This window comes from Ostrinia nubilalis, chromosome 2 (assembly GCF_963855985.1).
Source record: "Ostrinia nubilalis chromosome 2, ilOstNubi1.1, whole genome shotgun sequence".
In the NCBI taxonomy this organism is placed as follows: domain Eukaryota; kingdom Metazoa; phylum Arthropoda; class Insecta; order Lepidoptera; family Crambidae; genus Ostrinia; species Ostrinia nubilalis.
Genome location: NC_087089.1, coordinates 4,576,936 through 4,600,974, shown reverse-complemented (window position 1 = coordinate 4,600,974; position 24,039 = coordinate 4,576,936). Strand labels below are relative to the sequence as shown.

The window sequence follows — 24,039 nt, the reverse complement described above, 5'->3', positions numbered from 1 at the left end:
ACGTCACTAAATTCGAAATCACTTAGGATTTTTGTTCTTGTTCTACATTTATATCGTCATGATAATAATATGGACACTTTTTCACTAAAACGACAGCAGCATTTATAATAAATTAATGAAAATTGTTAAATATTATTAATAATGTGAACTCTCTTAGCTCACTTCCTGGTTTTTGAGAAGTTGTGACCGCAGAAGGGTTTGAAGCAACAACCTAAAGCTGCGTTTCCACGTGTGGCGAAGTTGGGTGGAATGGAACGGGCTTTTCATACATTTCCAAAAGAAATGTATGGAAATACCGCTCCGTTCCACCCAAGTCCCTCCCAGTAGAGACGCAGCCTAATAAAGACATACTTGCACAATCTAGGATTAATCTTACTCAGAATTTAGATCATGATTCCGTAGCTGTCAGTTTATTTGTAATTGATAGAAATGAAATTATGCTAACATCGGAGTTGAGCCTTGAATTCACTAAGAGACAAATGTAACGCGACTTGTGGCTCGTAGTATCGTGCAAACTCAGGCGCATTGTGCAACAAACATCTTGTCTGGCGACCATTTTCATACGCCTTGACGTTGTCATACGTGTCGCGAGATGTTGCCCGATGTTGCACGACATTATTTGCGACAAGTGTGGTACCTACTATTTGCCCTAGTAAATACAAGGTTTAAAAATTATCCTACATTGTCAAATGTGCCTTGGTGTTGCCAGAAACCTTTCTCGGCAGCGATAGCTCTAGTTCGTTGTACGATCGTTGTCAAATTTAAAATAATAATAATAATACTGAAGTGAGATGGGAAAGTCTGAGCCCAATAATGTCATGCCTGCCTTGTATCTATGTAATCGCTTCGGACGATCATATTTTATATTAAAAGTTATTATTATTGTATATTTAGCATAGAAAGTTCATCGGCATCGAGAGAGCACCATAGTATGTTTTTGGTACGTTCCAATAACTTTACAGGATAGTGCAATCCTATTGATATTGTATTAATAAAGAACCAAACTTAAAATTAGTATTTAAGTAATTTATTATCCTAAAACTAAAAACTATACGCATGTTTTCACTATACTGGTAAAAATGGTTATGTACAATACGAAAGAGCTACTGTTTTATATATGAATTCTTGCTCGCCTGTAAAATTTTGCAGAATGAATCATATTATAAGATTGTACAATATGAATAAATGCAAAAAAGACATTTCCTCGATATTGTGTGCTCATTTGAAACGTTTCCCAATATTCTTGGCAAGTCGGTATTAAATATCTCAATGTAAGTCAATAACCAAATATCAATCAATGAAATCAATAACCTAATTTAGTATGAACGTGTAAGATAAATATCGAGTTATCCAAATCGCATAGTACGTGCAGTCTCTTTTGCAATACAAACGCGTTTTAATGCAGCATCGATACAGTCGTAAATTAAATTTAAACATTCTGTGTGTGGTGAATGACACGAATAGGACCTAAACTAATCAATAAAAACCGTTGTAAACGAACAATAATTTAATTCAAATTCGAACTCAAACGGTAAATCACCGAAAACAAAACTATTCACTAATAATTTAAACGCACACTCACATTTGGCACCATAAACAATCACATCATCGAGTAAAGAGTCCACGTACTTCAGATCAGTTGTCAGACGAGTCAGGTACGTCAGTGTCAGTTGAGCTGACGTCAGCATCCGCATCGCTCGCTGCGAGCAAAGAGGCGGTTGCTCGCTCGCAACCTTCGCCGCTCGAATTTAGAATGTCGTTGGTTCGTGCTGTATCTGTAAAGTAAAAGATATGTTCTGTGGTTATCAGGTATTCTTTTATTACTTGGCGTAACAGACACAATAGGATTAGCAAGCTGAAGTGGCAATGGGCAGGGAACATAGTACGCAGAACTGACGGCTGATGGGGCAGTAAGGTTCTGGAGTGGAGGCCGCGTACCGCAAAATTCACGTGGTCCGATTAGTCGGACAAAGCAGTCGGACCACGTGTCCAGAGGGGATAACGCAGCGTGGGATGTCCACCCACAAGGTGGACCGACTACATCATAAAGGTAGCAGGAAGGCGCTGGACGCAGGCCGATCGATCAACATGGAAATCGTTGGGGGAGGCCTAACTATGTTCAGCTATGTTCAGTGGACGTCCTATGGCTGAAATGATGATGATGATGATGATGAACAGTCACTTTGCTATTGTTCAACTTGTAATATGCATGCGGGGCTTAGGTGTGGTTATTTCGAGTAGGATGCTAAAAATTAAAGTGCACATACCATCAGCAGTCATATAGGACGTTTCCGGGGACTCCAGAGGCAGCGGTATCGGCATGATGACAGAGCTGCTGACCGGTTCGCGCGTCAGGTCGTAATGAGCCGTGAACGCTGACGGGTCGATTAGAATTGCCATCTGCAATAATAGAACAATAGAATTAGGTATAAAGAGGACATAACCTAAAGAGGATCAGACTATTCAGAATAGAAAGCAGATGACAAACTTATATCGATTACGTTTACGTTTTGCCACCTCCTAGCAATACGTAGACTGTTGAAAATATATTTCACTGATTACAGAACAGATTCTGAGATTATCATGAGTTATGAGCAATGTGCGATGCGACCTGGATGCGAGCGGCGCAGGACCGGTCTTTGTGGAAATCCTTGGGGGAGGCCTTTGTCCAGCAGTGTACATCTTTCGGCTGAAACGAACGAACGAACGAACGAACGATGAGCAATGTGTGCACCTATGCATTATATCCTCACTGTAGGGCACAGAAATCACCCTAACTGCGGGATACTGTAGGCAGGATTAGTCCCCTGAAGCCAGTCGTCGCTTGCTCAGACCAACAGAGCGAGCCACAGTCTGGGGCGGAGCCGCGAAAGAATGTCTAGGCCGTCTAGCTCGGACAATAACTCGCAGCTCCGTCCCAAAGACTTCGGGAGGACACCGTCAGGTTTTAGTGAGTAGGCCCTGCCCATCTGGCAGGGAGAGCCTCACATAACCCACTGGTTCCCCCGTAGTACGAGAGCCCACGACCAAAATTTTTGTCTCATAGCAATACGGCCAAAACCGCATCAAATCGATAGATACGATTATCCTGAACTCGAAAATACCAATATCAGACATTTTCCGCGTAGCGTTTGATCTGACCGAATTTTCAAAATTGTCAAAGAATTTTACCGAACTGCATCATAGCAATATGTCTGATTTGCAGACTGTAGTTGAATGATAGTTCTGAGATACCGGAAACATATTTTTCAGACGTTAGTGGTGTAGCGCAAACCCGTAAAATCACTTAAAAAAATTAAAAATGAGACAAAAAAAATGTCTCATAGCAATACGTCTGAAAATCTTTTTTATTAGTAAATTTTGGTTATTTGATGCGATCAAAACAATTTTCAGACGGAAATGTGAACGCATTAAATTTTGAGACCGTTTTGAAAATGTTAACAAATTTTACCGATCGGTATCATAGCAATATGTCTGAAAATTGTTGGACATGATAAAATAAGTTGTCCACATGTGCAAAAAATTTATATCAGACAAATTAAGTGTAGCACCTTCTCTATCATACAACTTTTTGATACACTTAAAGTGTCTGAAAACAGGTTTTTGGTAATCATGACAGCAATACGAAAAGTTGAAAAAAAAAATTATCCGTATTGCTATGATACAGGTCGGCTAAATTTGTTGACATTTTCAAAAATGCGCTCAGGCTATATGCTACGCGCAAAATGTCTGAAAACAAACTTTTTCGTAATACAATTATAAAATCTATGTACATTTTCACTATCAGACGTATTGCTATAATACCGACTGTCTTTTTTTTTTGACACAGCAGAAATGGCCTCCCACGCAGTTGCTACACTTTCGACCGTTACTACACACCTAGTCGGGTTCAGAATCATACAATCTAACGATTTTATAGGGTTTTTGCCGTATTGCTATGAGACATAGTTTTGGTCGTGGGCTCTCGTACTACCGGGCCAGTGGGTATGCAATTTCATGCATTTCCTGACGAAAAAAAAAAAAAAAAAAAAGGCAGGATTAGTGGAGATCGGCATCAAGCAAGTGGTGAAGCTTAGTGTCAGGTTTCATCAAACTGAGGTCGTATAATTATCAAGTCGAACTTTTTAAATTAACAATGAGGCTTACTTCACTCTGCGGCCCAGACGACGTAGCACTAGACTTCAGCGAGGTCCCACGTCCCGAGCTATCTTGCGAGTGGTCGCTGTGAATCCCGTGGCCGTCGCCCGCACCCGCCCCCGGGCCCGCCTCTAATACGTTGCCGTTCACATCGTAGATCGGCTCCAAAAGAGCAACTATTTCACAACGATAATGCTATAAAAACAAGTATATACTAAGTAAACGTACTTCACTCTGCGGCCCAGACGACGTAGCACTAGAGCTCAGCGATGTCCCACGTCCCGAGCTGTCTTGCGAGTGATCGCTGTGAATCCCGCGGCCGTCGCCCGCACCCGCCCCCGGGCCCGCCTCTAATACGTTGCCGTTCACATCATACATTGGCGCCAAAAGAGCAACTATTTCACAATGATAATACTATAAAAACAAGTGTATACTAAGTACACGTACTTCACTCTGCGGCCCAGACGATGTGGCACTAGAGCTGAGCGATGTCCCGCGTCCCGAGCTATCTTGCGAGTGATCGCTGTGAATCCCGCGGCTGTCTCCCGCACCCGCCTCTAATACGTTGCCGTTCACATCGTACATTGGCTCCAAAAGAGCAACTATTTCACAACGATAATGCTATAAAACAAGTATATACTAAGTAAACGTACTTCACTCTGCGGACCAGACGACGTAGCACTAGAGCTCAACGATGTCCCACGTCCCGAGCTGTCTTGCGAGTGATCGCTGTGAATCCCGCGGCCGTCGCCCGCCCCCGCCCCGGGGCCCGCCTCTAATACGTTGCCGTTCACATCGTACATTGGCTCAAAAAGAGCAACTATTTCACAATGATATAAAAACAAGTGTATACTAAGTAAACGTACTTCACTCTGCGGCCCAGACGATGTGGCACTAGAGCTGAGCGATGTCCCGCGTCCCGAGCTGTCTTGCGAGTGGTCGCTGTGAATCCCGCGGCCGTCGCCCGCACCCGCCCCCGGGCCCGCCTCTAATACGTTGCCGTTGACATCGTACATCGGCTCTGGTAGAGGCACTGGTATAGGCAGTAACTCTTCTGGCTCATCTTCTTCCTCTTCGTCGACCTAGAATAAGAAAGTAAAGGATCAACAGATGTACAAACTCATTAGCGCTTTGTAGATATTTGAGATCGGGTAAGTCACTGGGGGAGGCCTATGTTCAGCAGTGGACGTCCTGTGGCTGAAATGATGATGATGATGATGATGATGATGAAGTCACTGTTACTCATATGAAAGTTAATGTCTCATTTATGTAAATAGATAATAAGTTGTTTCATTACATCACCAAAAGAAAAAAAATGTTACTAAAAAAGTTGTTTTTCAGCGTAGTCAGTGTCAAATAGTTCCTGACACTCTAAGAGGCCAAAAAATGATAACACCACCTTATTCAAATTTTAACAAAGACATGTTGCGAACTTTTGGGCTACTTTGGGTGTCACGAATTATTTGACGCTGTAGCGAACTATTGTACTACGTTAAAACAATTATTGGAAAGCTCGATAATTACCGACTGCTGCTGGCTTATAATCTGGAACAGCCAATATGGAACAACAGTATCCTCATCGATGAGACAAGATTCATAACTGGATGACGATCTTCCTGATATGAACACTTCTTCAGACGTCTGCGAAACAAAGATGTCATTATCATTATAGTCTCTAATTGAATTCCATTAAGGTATAATTTCACTTACAGCTTGTCTTGTAAACTCCAGAGCCAGACTACCAGTTTCAGAATCGATGATGTTGATATGATCGGGTTGGTCGCCAGCTACTGGCTCAATATTCATTGAAAAACCACTAAAAGCTTGTACAGCCAGGGCTCCTGGATTCTGCAAATTAGCTGGGGTTGCATTATCTTCTATTGTAAGTGCTGTAACATCTTAAAGCACAATAATGCTATTGATTTATTACAAAAGAGCTTGTATTTACTTGCTATCATACCTGTACAGTAAGTTGCTTTCTTCTCTCGAATAAATCCCGAAGAGAACCAGTCACGGGAATCCTTGTATTTTGCAAGGATTCAGTTATGTTATTTAGAGAACTTTCCGCCAAGAAATATTCAGATATCTTAGAAGCAGATGTGAGAGATTTAAACGAGAGTAAATCAAGATCAGTGGTCGTGCGTCTCGAATCGGTTAAACTTACTATAGATTCATTGCCCAAAACGGAATCAAGAGTATTGTTAACTATGTTCTGTATGTCGTTGATATCTACACTGTTTAAATCATCTTCTTTCGCAATAACAGTTCCAAAACTATTGTTTAGCGAAGAACTGTCATGGAAACTTGTTGATGCGCTGACTGAAAGACTTTCAAGCTGATCTTCACTCAAAACTACAGTTTTGGAGTCAACTTCTAAGCAATTATCTGATAGTCGTTCAATAAAGTCTAACCGTTCTTCAACTAGTTGTCTCATAGCAGCTAATATGTTGCTTGTGTGACTTTCTATCACACTTTTGTAGGTAGAATTCATCCATTCTGATAATAAACTATTATCGACAATATTCATCGTAACGTCTTCACTTGAAGCATTAAGTAAATTTTGTGGTGGAGAACCTAACGATGTTAAATCCGATTTATTTAAATTTCTATCACTTTTATTTTCGGAATGCAAAGACGTGCGTGATTTTGGTAAGCTTTTTTTGGAGACTGAAGGTCTTGAGGAAGTGCTGCTTGCTGGTTTCTCACTAGAGCAAGGAACTGTAGGTATTCTTACATTGGATTTATTAGCTGTTTGTGGTCTGTGTCTGGACAAAGTAGATGCAGTTTGTGGAGAACATTCTGCCGTTACATGCGCTCTAAATACGTTTTTGTTTCTCATAAAAGCTGTCTTAGGTGGACTTCTCTCAGATTCTTTGCTTTTTCTTGAAGATTCCGGGACGTTTTCTTTATTGTCATATTCTTTTTCTTGTGGTTTTTTATTGGTTTTAGCTCTTTTCGTAAACTTCTTAGTTTTAACTGGCGTAGTTTCAGATGCACTGTTGCTTAGATTACTTTTATTAGATGAAGTAGAAAAACGTCGATCAGGGGTATTCTTTGATGCTGGTCGTGCTCTTACAGTAGCAATACTATTAGGTGATGAGCATGCAGAACTATTTTGCGACTGTGGACTAGGCGATCTTTTATCTGTATTATCCCTACGCCTTAAACATTCCCTAGGAGGTAAAGAACTTTCAGGTACAGGGGTACTTTTGTTAGTCTCAATTTCATTTCTAAAAATAACGTAGCTGACGTTTTCTCTTGGCTCAAACTCAAAGTCTACGGCGTCCAATAATTCTTTCTTATTATCGTCGTTTATAATAGACTCAACGACGTCAGGAAGTTGGACAATTGGTTTTGTTTCAGTGATAGTATTACTCGATTCACTCTGTTGAATCAAATTATTGTTGGTATTTTTAATTGCCAGCTTTCGTTTTAAATAAACTGGCAAATAACTTTTTTTACAGCATCTTATTGGTTTTTCGCCATCTTTCTTAACGACGCATGTAGCTGATGTCATAGAAGGTTTTTTCGTCACAAAAGAAGGTTTATTAGGCTTTGTCAATACAGAACTGAAATCAAAAGAATAATTTATCAGGATTGCTGTTATGCAATAAATTAAATACACATCAATAAGACATACCTTGCCACCAACTTAGTTGATACCTGGAATAATTTGTACATTATGAAACATTAAAAACAGCTATAATTAGTTTAAGTTTTATACGATTTGTTACCTTTGTTACATTCCTATTGAATTTAACAGTTTTTGGACATTCATTCGATCTTGTCGATTTCTTATCTTCTTGTTTTGGTGCATCGTCTTTGATGATTTTCTTCAGGTTGGCGTTGCGAATTGGCAGCCGTTTATTGAACTGGTGCAATTTAATATCTTTGTTGACATCTATGTTTTCTTTAGAATTCACTTTGGATTTCTTACTAGCTAGTTCGTTAACTTTTTTAGCGACAACAGAGTTAATAGGTTTTCTTTTTACTAGAGGTTTGGGTCTGTAACGCTGCCACTCCCCTTGATAGACCACATCCTCACTAGTTTGTCTATCTTTGTAACTATGCACATGAACACCACCGCAGCACAATTTCGGACGAATATATTTACTCGAAAATTTTCGTTCTATTCCAACATCTTTACTTACCGAAACCGAATTCATTTGGGAATCGCTAGTGTTTTTCGACAAATTGGCGAAAGGATATTGACTTTTCCGAAAGCTTCCCACGCTTTCGCAAAACTCGGAACCAGAATCTTCCATCTTGATTCGACTGGAAACGGGTTTCAGCAGTCGGGTCTCTGTTGCCGAATCAAAACTGTGTGGAATAGAAGCGGCAGCATGTGAAATTTCGTTTTCGAGAGTCATAGTTCCACTTTCAACTCTTTCTCTAATATTAGTGTCAGAATCTTTTATTCTAATGCCAACTGACTTCGTCCTAGGAGATATGGTTTTAAAGGCGTTGGTGCATTCATTAGTCGAAGTGCCAAAATCGTTGCAATTTTTTCCACTATGTTGTATGTCCTTCGTAAGGCAGGGGACATCTTTCGGTTTAAAAGAATGTTGTATGTCAGATATCGAGTCTCCAATTTTAATGCCAGTATTGAATATTTTGGGTAGTTTGGTAAACGATGTAGTTGCAGATAGCATTGCAGACATGTTTGTAGCATCGGGACCACATTGGACATCCATGCTCACGTGTCGAACGCCTTTAGATGTGCTTGGTTCATTAATATCTGTAAGTAATTAATTGGTTTATCAGTGCCTAATTGAACCGGTTTTAACTTAGAAGAGGAACACAATATTACCGTAAATGAATATAGTTTGCGAATGCACATTCTCAGTTTCGTGTTTGTCATAAAAGCTGTCAGCTTTCATAATATTGGTCAAGCTTCCTAGGATAGTCTCCTGTTCAAAGAGCACAGTTTCGTCATCGGCCTCGGTCCCTATAGTACGCCGCAGGGCAATCGTTTCTTCTCTGTCATCCATCACTATGTCAATCAAAAGGCTTTCCTCAGTATTTGCAATATTCGACTCGAAATTAACTTCTCCGATAGAATCGACATCTTGAAAGTTATCGCGTCTTAGAACATCAATATCTTGAGTTTTATTCTCTATACATGTATCCATGTTGATAATATCCATCAAAATCTCAGGAATCTACAAAAACCTTACAATAGTTATCATATGCAGTTAAAGTTTAATAAATGGAAAATAAAACTATAATTTTAATTACCGGTTTAGATGCCGACGGTTGCATAACATTTGGCTTTAAATTCCTCTTAGATTTTACAATATTCCCAAAGTTCGCCGTTGAAACTTTTGTGCTGCAACTCTTAATCAAAATATTATAACTGGATTTCTTCTTAGCAACTTTCTTTATCAGGCGTGTTTTGCTAGTTTTATCTTTGTTTTTGTTCTTATCAACATTCTTTGACTTATGTTTATCATAAGAAGTTTTGCTTGCAGATCTCTTGCGTCGCTTAACGTCCAAGTCTGCTTCTTTGACATCAGCTGATATTTTGTGTTTTCTATGACTCTTTTTGTTTTTGAAACGGACAACGTTGTTCACACTATGATCTGTGTCACCAGAACTGATTCCGTGAGCACTATGCTTGGGATATCTAACTACTTTAACATCTTCTTCAAGCCATGCTTGCGTTCTGGATAGGGGAGTATCATTTCTGCCATATGAGACCTTTCTTGGTTTTATGGGGTGATCAGGAACTGGTTCTATGTCTACCAGGGATGGTGAGCGTATAATGTCTTCGAAATCTAGAATGAAACATATTGTCTTATATCTGTCTCCCTAAGTTTTAATATTCACGTAAAATAATAAAGTACGCACTTAAATCGCTGGATATCTCATCTTTTATAAACTCTTTACTACTTTTATGGCTAATATCATCGTAGTACTGATATTTTTGCATATCTTCTGAAGTGGTGTTACCTGTGTATGATAACAAAATTGTAAGACTAATTCAAAGTTAAAATTACATATAATTTAAAGCACAAACTTTACCTGACGATCGAACTAAATGACGGTACTTATGCACAATTTCGTTCCTAGAACAATACAATCAATATCTTTTACATGTTCAATCATTGTTAAATTCAAACTAAGCACCAGATTATTTCTTACGCTGTCTCATCTTCTTTTATCTTGCTAAGATTAAATTCTTCTTGTTTTGCAATTTGGTCATCTAAAGTAGCAAAACAAATTAAGTAATAAGCGGTCCATTGCACAGATATATTTTAATTTATCTAAAGTATGAAATATAAAAAAAACATACCATAACAAATAGCTTTCAACGGATACGTTTCCACATAATGATTTTTCTTCTTCTCTATCGCCTTCTCTGTCAGATTCAGCAAATCCAGCATCTTGCATTGCATCCACTTCATAGGTAACGGCGACTGGCGCCGCCTAGTGGTTCTCAGTGCTAACTTCATAAGCCGGCAGACCACTCGGTCCAGTTCAGTTGTTATGTCTTCATCAGCTGACAGCATTGATCGTAGCTTCTTCACTTTACGGTCCAGAGCTCGGTGGAGACATCGACTTGGTAATGCTGAAATACTCGTGAACGTTTACAATATGCGTCACTGCTAATGTCAGCTAGAACCAACTGCCAGTAACGTGTTGCGAACGAAATTTTTCGTAGGTACTGTCGATAACACATCAAGATGCTTGGTGCTGCATGCCTACCAGTGAGAGAACCGAGCAGTGATTTCAGTGCTATAACGGAACTTACCCTTTGACATTTTACGGGCTCCTAATAGAGTGAATGTGGCAACCAAAATGTGTTGATGTGCTATTGACTGTACACTTGTCACTTGTACGCGACTTGCTACTTTTTACTATGTAATTTAACTAATGAAATTTTGAGCTTATCGAAAATAACGTGTGGCGATTAATAATAACCTAATGGACCATAAAAGGTCCATAATTACGCCATCTTTTGTCCTGTTTTGAAAGTGTTTCTGATACTAATAGGAAAAGTAAACGAATCACAAACTAAAAATAATAATAGTGAAAATATTTAACCGTGATAGTCTGGCACTATAGTGCTTCCATCGGAAAACGAAGTGGAATGAACGTCAGTATCCCACTGCAAAGAGCAATAAGAGTTAAAACGTAAGAATTAGAATTTTTTATTGTTCTTTTGTAGATACTAAAATTATTGTAAGAGCGTCAAGTATTTAAAAGGATAGGGGTTTATTTTTGGAAGAATATAAAATTTATATATAAAAATATTTCTTTAATTCCTTAAAACACAATATTAACTTTCTTAAATTAAAACAAACTTTTTGAATAGCTTATAGGTCTAGGAATAATGGCACATATTTTAACCGTTAACTTAATGTTGCCATACAACTAACATTAAAATGCAACAAAAACGTTATTCCTTACATGAATAGTAATGGGGAGAAATATTTAACTAACATAAATAGCAAAACTTTTTAAAAACATTAAGATAAAAGATGTGATGCATGCATGACCTTCGTCTGATGGTCTTGACCGAACGTATAACAAATCATGGTGATCACAGCAGCAATCCTGCTTGCTTATCGCATAAACGTTTTCATAACGAACGAAAATTAGATCAAAAAATGACGTTTACGAAACGAATACGCGCAAAATATTGCAGTCACCAAAAGGTCAACCTGCCGCAAAATGTCGCAGATTGCCGATAGATTTTGAACTTTACTCCTTGAATGTACGGTTCAAAATCAATTGAAGTTTAAGATCTTATGTTTTGCCGTACTATCATGGGAACTGAGTGAATACAATCAAAACATGATTACTTCAGAGAACGTGTCGTTGTCATGCCACTCGTCGTCCGGCGATCCGAGCGACGCGTTGTCGAGAACCAGTCGCGAGTATATCACCATACCGTCCACTATCTCGTAGCCGTTCCACTCCATTAGGTCTCTGGAATAGCCAGAATGGAATTACTTGAGACTAGAGTACAATTTTGACACTGTCATCTCGTGTGGTTTAGAAGCCTCCACGAGTTGCAAATATTTTTCTTTCATTTTTGTTTGTGTTTAAACCGTAAGCGACGATAGTCCAATGGTGTCGGTGTCAGGTAAGATCCGAGGAATGCGGTTTCGAACCCCGCCACGCCGCTGGATTATTGTGGTGAACATAATAAATATTAGACTCATATTTTTTAATTTTTTCCTTAATCGAATAATTACAGTATTATATTGAGTTGAAATGTCGCGTGACGTCACTTTTGAGTAAAAATTCTACTCAAGCGTGACGTATTGCGCCATTTCAACTCGATGTAGCACTGTTATTATTTAATTATGAAAGAAAATAAAAACTATGAGTCTAATATTTTCTAATTATCTGTCTCACGGACAAATAATTGAAATTTTGTAATCTAGCCTATTAATGACAAATGGGCAGGGCGTTCAATGTGGGTGTAGACCTTTTATAGGTACTTCAGTTTTTACAAAAATAATATTATTGTCAAACAAAGACTCAATGAGATGGTAAAAAGAAGATACTCACTTAACTTTCTCCACGTCATTAGTTATGTGTTGAACAGCTCGCATCAGGTAATCTAGAGGTATTTCCAGCTTGTTGGCATCGACTGAGAAGTCCTCTTCGTATTGCGAGTCTATAAGCCTATTTATCTCGTCCGATATCAAGTCGAGGATGCGACCTTCTTCTGTTTTCGCCTTAAAACACAATAAAATGTATTCGGCAACTCTATGTATAAACTTTTAATAAAAAAAAAGATTAAAGTTCCAGCAGAAAACATTTAGCCAAGGTCAAGGTAAATAGGTCAAGTTAATATCAGGCTCAAGTCAGAAAGATCCAATTTTAAAATATCCCCAGTACAAAGTATCTTGTGTATAGATTAAGGTTTAAAGATTCTTTATTTCTCAATAAAAACATAATATTGTCACTTACTTGAGAACAAAAATAAACTAATATGATTTACATTTGAATCGTTCGCACCGATATGTTGTTTTATGTTTTATAAAAAGCATTGGCTTTAGTAAATTATACCATCTGATTGGCAATAAAAAGTAAATAAGTATAATATAATTTCAAAACAAATATAATTTTCTAAATTTTAAATATTAATTTTAGACATGAAATTTAGTAGATTACCTCAAAGGGATAGTTGTATTCCCTAACAATCTTGTAATATTGATTCCAGTACGGTGCATTGTCACCCCAGTTGATGTTGTTCCATATCTGGGAGCCCTCAACCTTATCTATTGCTTCGTTTTTGAAGTTCAACATCTTGGTTAGGTGCTTGATCTCATCCACAACCTCCCTGGTATGACCGAGGGAGTCTATTCTGTTCCTTGCTAACATATTCTGGGTGATTTTGGAGAATTTTTTCACTTGGAGCGTTGTACAGTTTAACCTGAAACGATATGGGATATTGGTACATTTAAAAAGTATGAAATAAGACGAAATGAAACTAAATACTAGGCTACTACGAAAAACCAAAGCATGTATTTATTTGAAAGATTTTTTAATGAGTAGTCTGCCAATGTCTTTGTTCTCTTTCATTTTAAAATATTATGAGGCTTAATACATCCACACATCTTGTTTTGTGCATTTAGGTGACTGCTTTAAATCTTTCTACAATCAATTTCTACAAAAAATCGAACTAAACAATATTTCAAACTATAATCAGTAAAAATGGATGTTGACCTGCTATTAACATCTTCAATCACATACACCCGATTGTCGTTCTTCCTTCTCGGCCAAAGCACGCCAAAACAAGGCTCTTCGTCAAACAAAAAGTTCTTTCCTAGTTCCTTATCAAGGTTACACTGCGCAGTGTTATCACGACACTCCATCGAATCGAGGGAAAAGGAAGGAGACAGCATGATAGTGACGCAAGACTGCTTGTCAGAGAACACAAGCTCGGTGTAGGAATCCATGCTGGAAAAGGATAGGAAAGGAAGTAAAAGGAAGGGTAAAGCTTAGGGACCTCGCCCACTGCGACTTTTTGTAGTGATGCTGTCACGCGCAGGCCCCTCTTTCCTACTGGGCACTTTGGGCACGTGCCCAGGGCCATATAAGACCTTTTTCCAGATGATAAGGGCCCCCCTTAATCCTAAAATGCCCAGGGCCCTTAGTAGGTTAAAGACGGCCCTGATGACGCGTTTCGTAAACGAACGACAGCATCGCTACTAACGTGCGTTAGTCGCATTTGTAACGCACTACAGAAGCGATGCCAACGCGGTACAGCAGCGCGACTGTATCGATGAAAACGCGCGACCGTGTCGGACGACATCGGGGAGAGAACGGAGGGAGGGTTACTGAATCGCCTTTGCATCGCGACAGGAGCGCGTTTATGTGGGCGAGGGCACACAGCTAGCGACCGCATTGCGACTGTATCGATGCGAACGCGCGACAGAATTGCTACTGCATCGCCACAAAAAGCCGCCGTGGGCGAGGGGCCTTAGGGGAAGTTTATCAGATATTTTGATCTTACTTGTTAGGTGAACACAGCATGTTGTTACTGTCTGTTAGCACACCAGGACTGTCTATGCTTCCAATCATTTCACACACATTGAAAGGACTTGGTACTTCTGAAATATAAAGAAAACTTGATAATAAAGATGTTACATCTTAGGCCACAAATACTGTCTACAAAATAGTATTGGCTACATCTAAATATTTAGAAGTAACTGTCAAAAGACATTATCCACTCACTTGGTACTAAAGCAAGGCTGTTCAAATTCAAGTCCTGCTGCTTGTGGTAATCTTTGGCGACAAAGAGAGCCAGTTGACTGCAACAACCGTAGTGTATTGTACCCTGAGGGCCTGGCCCCACCCCTCTACAGGAAACTGTGTATTGAGGATACCGGACTACAATATTGCTACACCTGAAAAATCACACAAGAATCTTTGAAATAAAAATAATTAAGCAGCTTAGCGTTTTCTAAACGAGCGTCGATGGCGCGCTTAAAAAACGTGGTGTGCATAGGATCGTAATCAAGTACATGGTCATGCAAATCTCTAAACGTTGTTATTATTTTCAAAGTGACAAAATGTCAGAAAAATGTAATGTTTATAAAAGATACAACATCAACTCAAGTCAAAGCATAACTGATTTATTATTTGTATACCCACAATTAGAAACAATATTAGAAACTGTCAATGTCAACCAAATACACAATATACCTTTCCACCATAATCAAAAGACAAAACAAAACTAAAGAATTCACATAATTAAAAATAATAATGAGTTAATCAGTAATTGGGATGCCAATAATGTCTGGCCACTGTTCAGGTGGTGGAAGGACAATAGGAGGGTCGGAAGATGTTGATGTAGAACTCGACGCCTGTGTTTGTCTCACAGAAGCAGGTCTTGGTTCCGTTGCAACTGCTCGTCCAACCAACTGATCCACATGACGACGATGTAGCTCACCATCTTCCGTCCTCACTAAATACGCGCTGGGCCCTTCTACCATCTCGATCACTGCTCTCTGCCATTTCTCGCCTGGCCCATACATTCGAGCCAATACTGGCTGATCAACAACAAAAGTCCGAGATGGTGTGCGCTGTGCCGCCGCCTCCAGCTGCTCGTCGGCATTAGTTGGGGTTGTGTCCGGGTGCAGGGACGACACGGCTGTTCTATACCGGCGTCCGTTTAACATTTCTGCAGGTGTCTTATTGGTGCAACTGTTCGGTACAGTTCTCATTGCATACAAGACTTTTGGCAATTTTTCTGACCAAGGTCTGCTCTCCTCGGCCATTTTCCTAAGTTTGTTTTTAAATGTCTGAATGGCCCTCTCAATTTGGCCATTTGATGCGGGATGATAAGGTGGGGAATACAAGTGCTTAATCCCATTATTCCTCAGGAATGTATTAAATTCTCGAGAAGTGAAATTCCTGCCATTATCTGAGACCAAGACATCCGGTAAGCCCTGAGAAGCAAATATTTTCCGCAAACTTGCAATCACTGCCTCACTGGCCATTGAAGGCATAATCTCAGCCTCAAACCACTTGCTGTAACTATCGATCAAAACTAGAAATGTTTTGCCTTGGAATGGCCCAGCGAAATCAACATGAACGCGGCTCCAAGGCTTTTCGGGAATAATCCAAGTTTGCGGGTCTCGCGGTGGGTTGTTCCTCACCATCTGGCACTGCTCACATTCCGCCACTTGCCGTTCAATCTGCTGATCCATTGCCGGCCACCAGACGTATCCTCTTGCATACGCCTTAGTTTGAACTATGCCTGCGTGTGGGGCGTGCAATATTTTCAGTACGTCACTCTGGAGTGACGTAGGCACGATCACTCTGTTGCACCACAGTAAACACCCTTTACTGTGTGAAAGAGCCTCCCTTCTCGTCCAAAATGGCTGCAACTCAGGATCTATGTTAGAACGCGGCCAACCGTGGAGAACGTGGAATAACACCTTCTGTAAGAGCGTATCTCTTTTCGTTTCTCTTGAGATCGTGCACGCATCAAGATTCCATCCTTCTGGTTGGTCTTCGAGCAATAATACTTCCCTAACGGGCTTTTCAATGTCCACCGCAGTCGCATCAGCTGTCCATCGACTTAAGGCGTCTGCATTGCCCAAAGATTTCCCAGGTCTATACTGAATGTCATACTCGTAAGCACTCAATTTTAATGCCCAACGTAACATTCGCGGCGAAATCTGATCCGGTATTAGTTTCTTTGGGTTAAACAATCCCAACAACGGCTTATGGTCGGTAATAATACAAAATTTGCGACCTGCCAAAAACTCGTGAAATTTAGTCAATCCAAAAACTATGGCTAGGGCCTCTTTATCTATTTGCCCATATCTTCTTTCATGCGGCTGCAGCGTCCTAGAAGCCATCATGATAGGTCTCTCCGTACCGTCATCCATCACATGAGCAATAATAGCCCCTACGCCATAGCTGGAAGAGTCACAAATAAGTAATAATTCCCTGTCAAGTTCATAATTAACCAGAGTCAAATCAGAAGACAACAGTTCTTTTGCTCGCTCGAATGCTGTATTCTCGGCTTCACCCCAAGACCAGGGTCTTTTTGCCTCCAATAGTCGATACAACGGTTCCAGTATTGTTGATTTGCCCGGAATAAACTTCTCATAAAAGTTATACAAGCCTAAGAACGCTCTCAAAGACTCTTTATTAGTTGGGACAGGCTTTTCTTTAATTTCCTTGACTTTCAAGGGCGATGGGTGCAGGCCTTCAGCATCAATCATATGGCCTAAAAAGTGGATCGAGTTTGTAGCAAATACACACTTTTTCGGATTCAAATGAAACCCTAAGTCGTTTAGTTTTTTAAGAACTGCAACCAAACGCTCATTGTGCTCAGTCAGGGTTCTCCCCGCTACGGCCACGTCATCAAGCAGGCAGGCCACTCCCTCGAGGCCTGATAGTGCATTGGCCATTACTCTCTGAAATATACCGGGCGCTGCATTCACTCCGAACGCTAATCTGTTCATTTTCATCAATCCCAGCGGTGTGTTGAGTGTTAAAAGCTTCGCCGTGTCCTCATCAACTTTCAGCTGCAGGTATGCTAGTTTTAAATCCAATTTACTGAAAACTCGCCCGCCACTGAGCTTCACAAAAGATTCAACCGCTGCTGGGAGTGGGTATGTATCGACCTCAATTGCAGGGTTGACCGTAGACCTATAATCTCCGCAAATCCGCAGAGACCCATCGTCTTTCTTCACCAACCTCAACGGTGTTGCCCAGTCTGAATGCCTGACAGGAGTGAGAACACCGGCATCAATCATGCGCCTCAATTCTTCTTCAACTTGATGCTTCAAGGGAAAGGGCACCGGCCGCGCTTTCAAATAACGAGGATTAGCGTCCGCTCGAACATGCAACGATATTGCGGGACCCTTATATTCACCGAGAGTCTCTTTAAATACATCTGGGAACTGACGGATTAAATTATCTACCTCACCGTCAGACCAACAAATTCCCGAGATTTCTAAGCCCAAGGCTTCAAACCAGTTTCGACCTAATAGACAGGGGCCTTTGCCAGACACCACCACGAGTTCACACTGAGCTTCTTTATTGCCCAGTCTCACACGAACGTGTGTGGCCCCCAACACCTTTAACGGGTCACGGGTCCACGTCACGAGCTTCACATCCGTCGACTTCAGAGGGGGAGGCGTGTACCAAAGCTTCTTGTACGTTTCTTCAGGCATGATGGTTCGAGAGGCACCGGAGTCTATCTCCATGTTAATAGATGCGCCATCAATCAAGACATCGGCTGTAATCGGCGGCCGATAATTCTCCGTGCACTTGTATATACCCATCATCTGCTCTGAACCAACATTCACATCGTCCTTGGCTCTTTCTGCACAATCACATCCCACCTGGTGCACCTTTGCATTTTTCTTCAAACAAGCAGCCGCAATGTGTCCATATTTCTTGCAATAGAAACACCTAGCCTTCATAAAAGGGCATTGCTCATTCACTTTATGACGCCGGGCACAGTGTCGACAGTCGTCAGACTGAATTTTACCAATATCCATTGGCTCGCTAGACGTGGATGGAGTTAGCTTTGAGTTGATGACAGGATCAGGATACATGTCGTGAAACGTCGCCTGATAGTTGAGGCACTGTTGCACCGCGGACTCGTACGTGAGGTCCTTGGCCTTCAATAGTTCGCGGCGCAGGCGCTCGTCGCGCACCCCCAACACAAGTCTATCCCGTAACTGACGTTTCAAATCCGCAAAATTACACTGGGCGCCTAATAAACTGATAGCCGCCACAAACTCTTGCACGCTTTCGTCTTTGGATTGTACGCATTTATGAAATTTCCCGGCTTGCAATATTTCATTCACTTCAGGCTCATAAAATTTGTCCAAAACCTCCAAAATGTTTTTAAAAGGCACACTCGTCGGACGAATAGGCACTAATAACGACGCAATAAGTGAATAAGTCTCTTTGCCACACTGAGACAAAAACACAGAACGAGCTTTGTCAAGGTCATTGTTACCAATCCCTGCCACATCAAGGGCACACAGCAAACGGTCCTTATATTCACTCCACTTATCAGTTTTGGGGTTAAATGGTCCAGGAAACATCACATGAGCCATATTAGCTGCCATATTTCACTACAATCACTTAATTTTACTCAGTCGCCATTAAAAGATACAACATCAACTCAAGTCAAAGCATAACTGATTTATTATTTGTATACCCACAATTAGAAACAATATTAGAAACTGTCAATGTCAACCAAATACACAATAGTTTATTACCAGTCATGGAACTGCTCTCTGGACCATTCAAAAAAGTGATCCAACCTCCTTAGACCGTTTTTCTCTAAAGCTTTGAACAATGGATTAAAATCACCATTAGGAGTGGTAATGACTGCGATCCGTGGCTTTATGAACCCAAATATGGTGTGCACAATCCTTTCCAAGTCATGTGGGAGCATGTGCTCGATCATCTCAATTGCGATGACTGCATCACAGCCTATGAGCCTGTAATCAGGGTCTGCTGCATTGCCTTGATACAGCTGGAATGAAAAACTGGAGTAGAATAAATTATTATACCACAATTATTAGATTGAAATGCAATAAAGAATTGAGTATTGAGTATTGTTTTAATTTACAACAAATTTTCCATTCATCTCAGCTATATGACATCCACAGCTAGACAAAGGCCTCCTCTATAGAAATACAACCACAAGTCCTGTACTGCTCACATCCAGATACTTCCAGCGACCTTCTCCAGACTGTTGTAACAACTTTTTATTTCGGTCTGAACATGGACCTATAAAAAAAGTCGGACGGATTCTCATCAACAAAATACTGTGACATTAGGATATACCAGCTCGCCTGTACGTACAGGCCGGCACGCACACATTCATACCCTGATACACCACTTCGAGTGCAAACTTCACACAGTTGACACATTTACGCGGCGAAAAAAAAAACACAAATACGACATGTCTTGCGTGGTGAAATTGTGTAAAAACCGTTCTGATCGAACGAACAAAAATCAAGGAATCACATTTCACAGGTAAACTAATAATCTAATCACTTATTTCCCCGATTTTATAAACATTAAAATATTAAAATCAAACGTCAATCACCCGACAAAATAATACGTCAAAAGCCAGTGTTCTCAGTTATTTACGTGGGAAAATTACCCGAAAAGTGGGAAATCTATAATTTTAAGACTTTTTAGGTTTTTATTACGCATACTATTGAAATAAAATAATGTATCATAATAACTGTGTTTTAATGGGATAATATATATTTTCGTAGGCAGATTTGATCCTTCCCAAGGGCGTGGATCTACGAAATTCAAATTTTCTTATATTTTTGCAAGTCAGGTTGTATGTTAAAATCTATCAGAGATAATAATATTGATGATACATAAGAATATGATTACGTAGGTACACAAGATTGATAATTTGTAACTGCGTGAATCGTACCTGACACTGACTTGCAAACAAAGTAAGAAAATTTGAAAATTTCGCGTCTACCTCAACGTATTCATCTTTCATCCTTTTCAAATGGCACGATATAATTTCGTCTACATTTCCAAGTAACATATCTGCCCATCTATGTTTTTCTTAAGATAAATGGGTAAAATGTTTTGGCTAACATGGCATCCCTAAATTCACTCACACAATAGACAAACGCCAAAATTTTGCGTCACAGTTTTGTTGTAGCGCGAGTTCCGTCCGCCTTTTTTTATAGGTCCATGGGTCTGAATAACACAAAAAAGTGGAAGGAAAATGACTTACTATGACCTGAAGTGGGTTCTCTCTCTTAGGCACATACTCTTCACAACCAAGCAGGTCTGATGAACACCTCAAAGGGATGCTTTCTATATCTACGCCTAGAATTTTCTTGATACCAGGAACTTCTTTTAGATACTTGATGAAACTCATATCATGGTATCCAAAATCCACAACCTGTTAAAAGAAATATACATGTAAGAATTATCATTTTCTTTCTGAAGAGGTGAGGTAATTCATGATGCTGTGACAAGTCCTCATAGGAGCTCTATGTGGCATTTTTATGTGATAAGAACATATTGAATTAGATGGAACTGCATTATTATTTTATTACCCACACATTAGTCCTCTGTAGATAGAAGGTACTAAAAGCATAATGTACCTGTATGACATAAATGATTAAAATATCTACAATATTGTAAATTCCAAAGTTTCAAAGTAATAACCTTTTCAAGCTGCCCGCACCATCGCTCATCCATGAGACAGTCGCTGACCGCCGCATACCGTTGTGCATACATCGGCGGGAAGAACACCACTCCTTTTTCATCGTCAAACTCCGCAAACACATGATCTTCGGACTCCTCATCGTCAGAGACATTACCGTGCCGGTTGAATGTCAAAGAGAAGTGCTTGTAATACGGCCGGAGCAACCGGTCTATCGCAGCGAAAAGAGACTCCCGGAAGAAAACCAAGGTCTGCAGAGCAATAATCATAGTTTAAACTGAAGATTTACACATAAATTAAACATTCACCGCCCAAGCAAATCGGACAATCCCATGATGTTCACATGTTTTGTTTACAAAATAAAAATCCTTGCTTGTTTTCAAATGTCAATGTCAAAACTGTCACCATAGAGAAAAGTAATACATAGGAAATAGAGAACCCTCTCTGTCAAATTTTTGAGCCTACTAATTGACAGCCTGGTGTTAAATTCCCTGTACTTAACCTACGTACGTAACGCTCACATACATACATAGTACATGCACACATACATACATAAAGTCCACGCACACATACACACAGTTCACGCACACATAGGCCCTCATAACCTTCAAAGAATTATTGTTTTTATGATGTACAATGTAGAATTTTTTCAAATCCATTATTTTGAAAATATTTATCTTTATGGTGTACGTATTGTATTATTTTCAAAACAATGGATTTGGAAAAATTCTACATTGCACATGGAAATGCAAATAAGTAAACAAAAACTTTTGAATTTAATAATTTTACTTTATTTATGAACACACATAATATTATACACCAAAAGCGTCTTTTCGCAAAGTTTTCAACAACACTAAAAAAGCATTTGCACATTGAGAAAACTCAGATCACTTGTGAACATAACAGAAAGTTTCTTCGCGATTCACGAAGGAACGAACAAAACTCCGATGAACCAGAACAGCAGCAGGTACGAAGGAATGAACTTGAATTTGACTCGACGACTCTTCAATACTTTAATAGGGCCACAGAAAACTTAAATGATGGCTAAGAAAACAAGAATGCATTTAACATAACAAAAACAACACCGGCCATTTTGGAGGAAAAACAATGTTGCCATATGTTAAATAGTAATTTCTACTACTCTATTATGTAAATTATAACAAAAATGTCAATGTTCAGTTTTAAATTAAAACAAATTAATTTCATTTAAAAAAAGTTTTCACATTGTAATTAACAATATTCTCAAATATATTTTAATTAAGAAAAAAATGAAAATATGAAGGAAACAGGAGCAGCGACATCTAGAGCGTTTTAGGGTAGTTAAAAAGTATTTGAATTTATTCACCAATGTCGCTGTTTGGAAGCAAGTTTCACTTCGATGACCGTTGTATGGAAGTTTCCACACCCTGACTGTCACAAACAAACTGTCATCGTAGTAAGTTTTGAAGTTTGTTGAATGAAACTTTTTGATGTTTGTCAAAAAAAGTTAAAACAATTTTTATTCAATGCATCCAATAAATGCATCAATGTTTTTGTTTTTAAAGTTACCCTTGACAATAGCGCCCTCTGTAATGTTACAGGCGTGGCATCACAGGTGGGACGGTTGAGAGAAGTTATTATTAGTCCAACTATATCGAACCGTCCCATACATCAGTGACATTGACAAGGGGGCGCGCGTACCGTCAATACGGGATCCGACGGGATCGCTGATTCCGATTTTTGCAATGTTGGAAACTAGGTGGCGCCTCCCTGTCAATGAATTTGTTGGGACAGTTCAGTGTGGGTCATCTTGAAGGCCCACAGATGAGACAGAGAGAAGGTGTTTTGCGTTAAGAGCGTTTACGTCTAGCGTGGCATGTCAAGTTTAGGTAATTTCGATGCTATTTTTATTCACACTAAAATAATTGTGACTGTGTGCGTGTTCTCACGCTCTATAGTCAAACCAACATACTTTGATCCACCATCGTAAAAGTGTGCCAGGCTGTCAAGTGACAGCTCAAGGAAACTATAAAATCTTCAAATCTTCCAATACCGACTCCATAATTATAAATCATGGTATACATTTGAGTAAGAGCACATAATAACTTAATATTACGTGAATACTCGCGCTTACTTAATTTGCTACACAGTAATAGTGCAGTATGTGCCAATTACATCATTCTTATTATGTTTCTACAATTGTTAAGTTCACCTTGCACATAGTATATGTGCAGTAATTCCACTTAAACACACACTGATATTATGTTTCCATAGGAAAAACAGATGACTTGTACTTAATATTAATGCAGTAATTACAATTATACTGCGTACATACTAAGGATTGTCAGAGTGCTGCCTAGGTGTTAACATGTTATGAACGCAGTGGCTGACTCTTACGTTATTGGAAGAAGTTGAAAACCTGTCCAAATGACAAATCTAGCCGAAGACCCAAGAGCTAGATTAACCCGACACTATACCGAAGATATCCCGGACGTGTCTGTACGAGATTAGAATGGCTCTCAAACAGCTGAAAAACAACAAGGCACCGGGCGATGATGGAATCACGGCTGAGTTTCTGAAATCAGGCGGAACGCCGGTACTAAAGGCTCTTTAGAAGCTATTCGATTCCGTCACCCTTGAGGGAAAAACGCCTACGGCATGGCACAGAAGTGTGGTAATACTCTTCTTCAAAAAAGGCAACAAAACCTTGTTGAAGAATTTATTTTATACCCATCTCACTTCTGATTCTCTCACGCGACATCTAG

At 39.7% G+C, this 24,039-nt stretch overlaps 2 protein-coding genes across 2 annotated transcripts; both read right to left on the bottom strand.

Moving 5' to 3' along the window:
- Positions 1–1,543: 1,543 nt before the first annotated feature.
- LOC135078262 (uncharacterized) lies at positions 1,544–12,034 on the bottom strand. The gene is made up of 18 exons (XM_063972863.1): positions 11,946–12,034; positions 10,433–10,708; positions 10,282–10,342; positions 10,162–10,205; positions 9,988–10,089; positions 9,376–9,914; positions 8,948–9,299; positions 8,289–8,875; positions 7,872–8,009; positions 7,778–7,800; positions 6,098–7,706; positions 5,848–5,985; positions 5,662–5,778; positions 5,004–5,219; positions 4,585–4,758; positions 4,147–4,332; positions 2,268–2,400; positions 1,544–1,775 (listed from the first exon to the last, which is right to left on the bottom strand). Exons 2-18 carry the CDS (start codon positions 10,647–10,649, stop codon positions 1,636–1,638), a joined length of 4,776 nt encoding a protein of 1,591 aa, XP_063828933.1. The 5' UTR covers positions 10,650–10,708; positions 11,946–12,034; the 3' UTR covers positions 1,544–1,635.
- Positions 11,384–21,694, bottom strand: LOC135080366 (small RNA 2'-O-methyltransferase). The gene is made up of 9 exons (XM_063975017.1): positions 21,298–21,694; positions 20,858–21,028; positions 19,359–19,618; positions 14,836–15,008; positions 14,615–14,711; positions 13,825–14,058; positions 13,270–13,531; positions 12,661–12,830; positions 11,384–12,072 (listed from the first exon to the last, which is right to left on the bottom strand). Exons 1-9 carry the CDS (start codon positions 21,562–21,564, stop codon positions 11,931–11,933), a joined length of 1,776 nt encoding a protein of 591 aa, XP_063831087.1. The 5' UTR covers positions 21,565–21,694; the 3' UTR covers positions 11,384–11,930.
- Between the last annotated feature and the right edge of the window lie 2,345 nt (positions 21,695–24,039).

What these genes read in the sequence shown, in the direction of transcription:
- LOC135078262 (XM_063972863.1), bottom strand. Translation starts at nt 10,649, where the DNA reads ATGCTGTCAGCTGATGAAGACATAACAACTGAACTGGACCGAGTGGTC. An exon ending in GCAAACTATATTCATTTACG is followed by an intron (nt 8,876 to 8,947) that starts GTAATATTGTGT and finishes AATTACTTACAG; the next exon opens with ATATTAATGAACCAAGCACA. An exon ending in CCCAAATGAATTCGGTTTCG is followed by an intron (nt 8,010 to 8,288) that starts GTAAGTAAAGAT and finishes AAATTGCACCAG; the next exon opens with TTCAATAAACGGCTGCCAAT.
- LOC135080366 (XM_063975017.1), bottom strand. Translation starts at nt 21,564, where the DNA reads ATGATTATTGCTCTGCAGACCTTGGTTTTCTTCCGGGAGTCTCTTTTC. An exon ending in ATTGAAGATGTTAATAGCAG is followed by an intron (nt 13,532 to 13,824) that starts GTCAACATCCAT and finishes ATATCGTTTCAG; the next exon opens with GTTAAACTGTACAACGCTCC. An exon ending in AATACAACTATCCCTTTGAG is followed by an intron (nt 12,831 to 13,269) that starts GTAATCTACTAA and finishes TTGTGTTTTAAG; the next exon opens with GCGAAAACAGAAGAAGGTCG.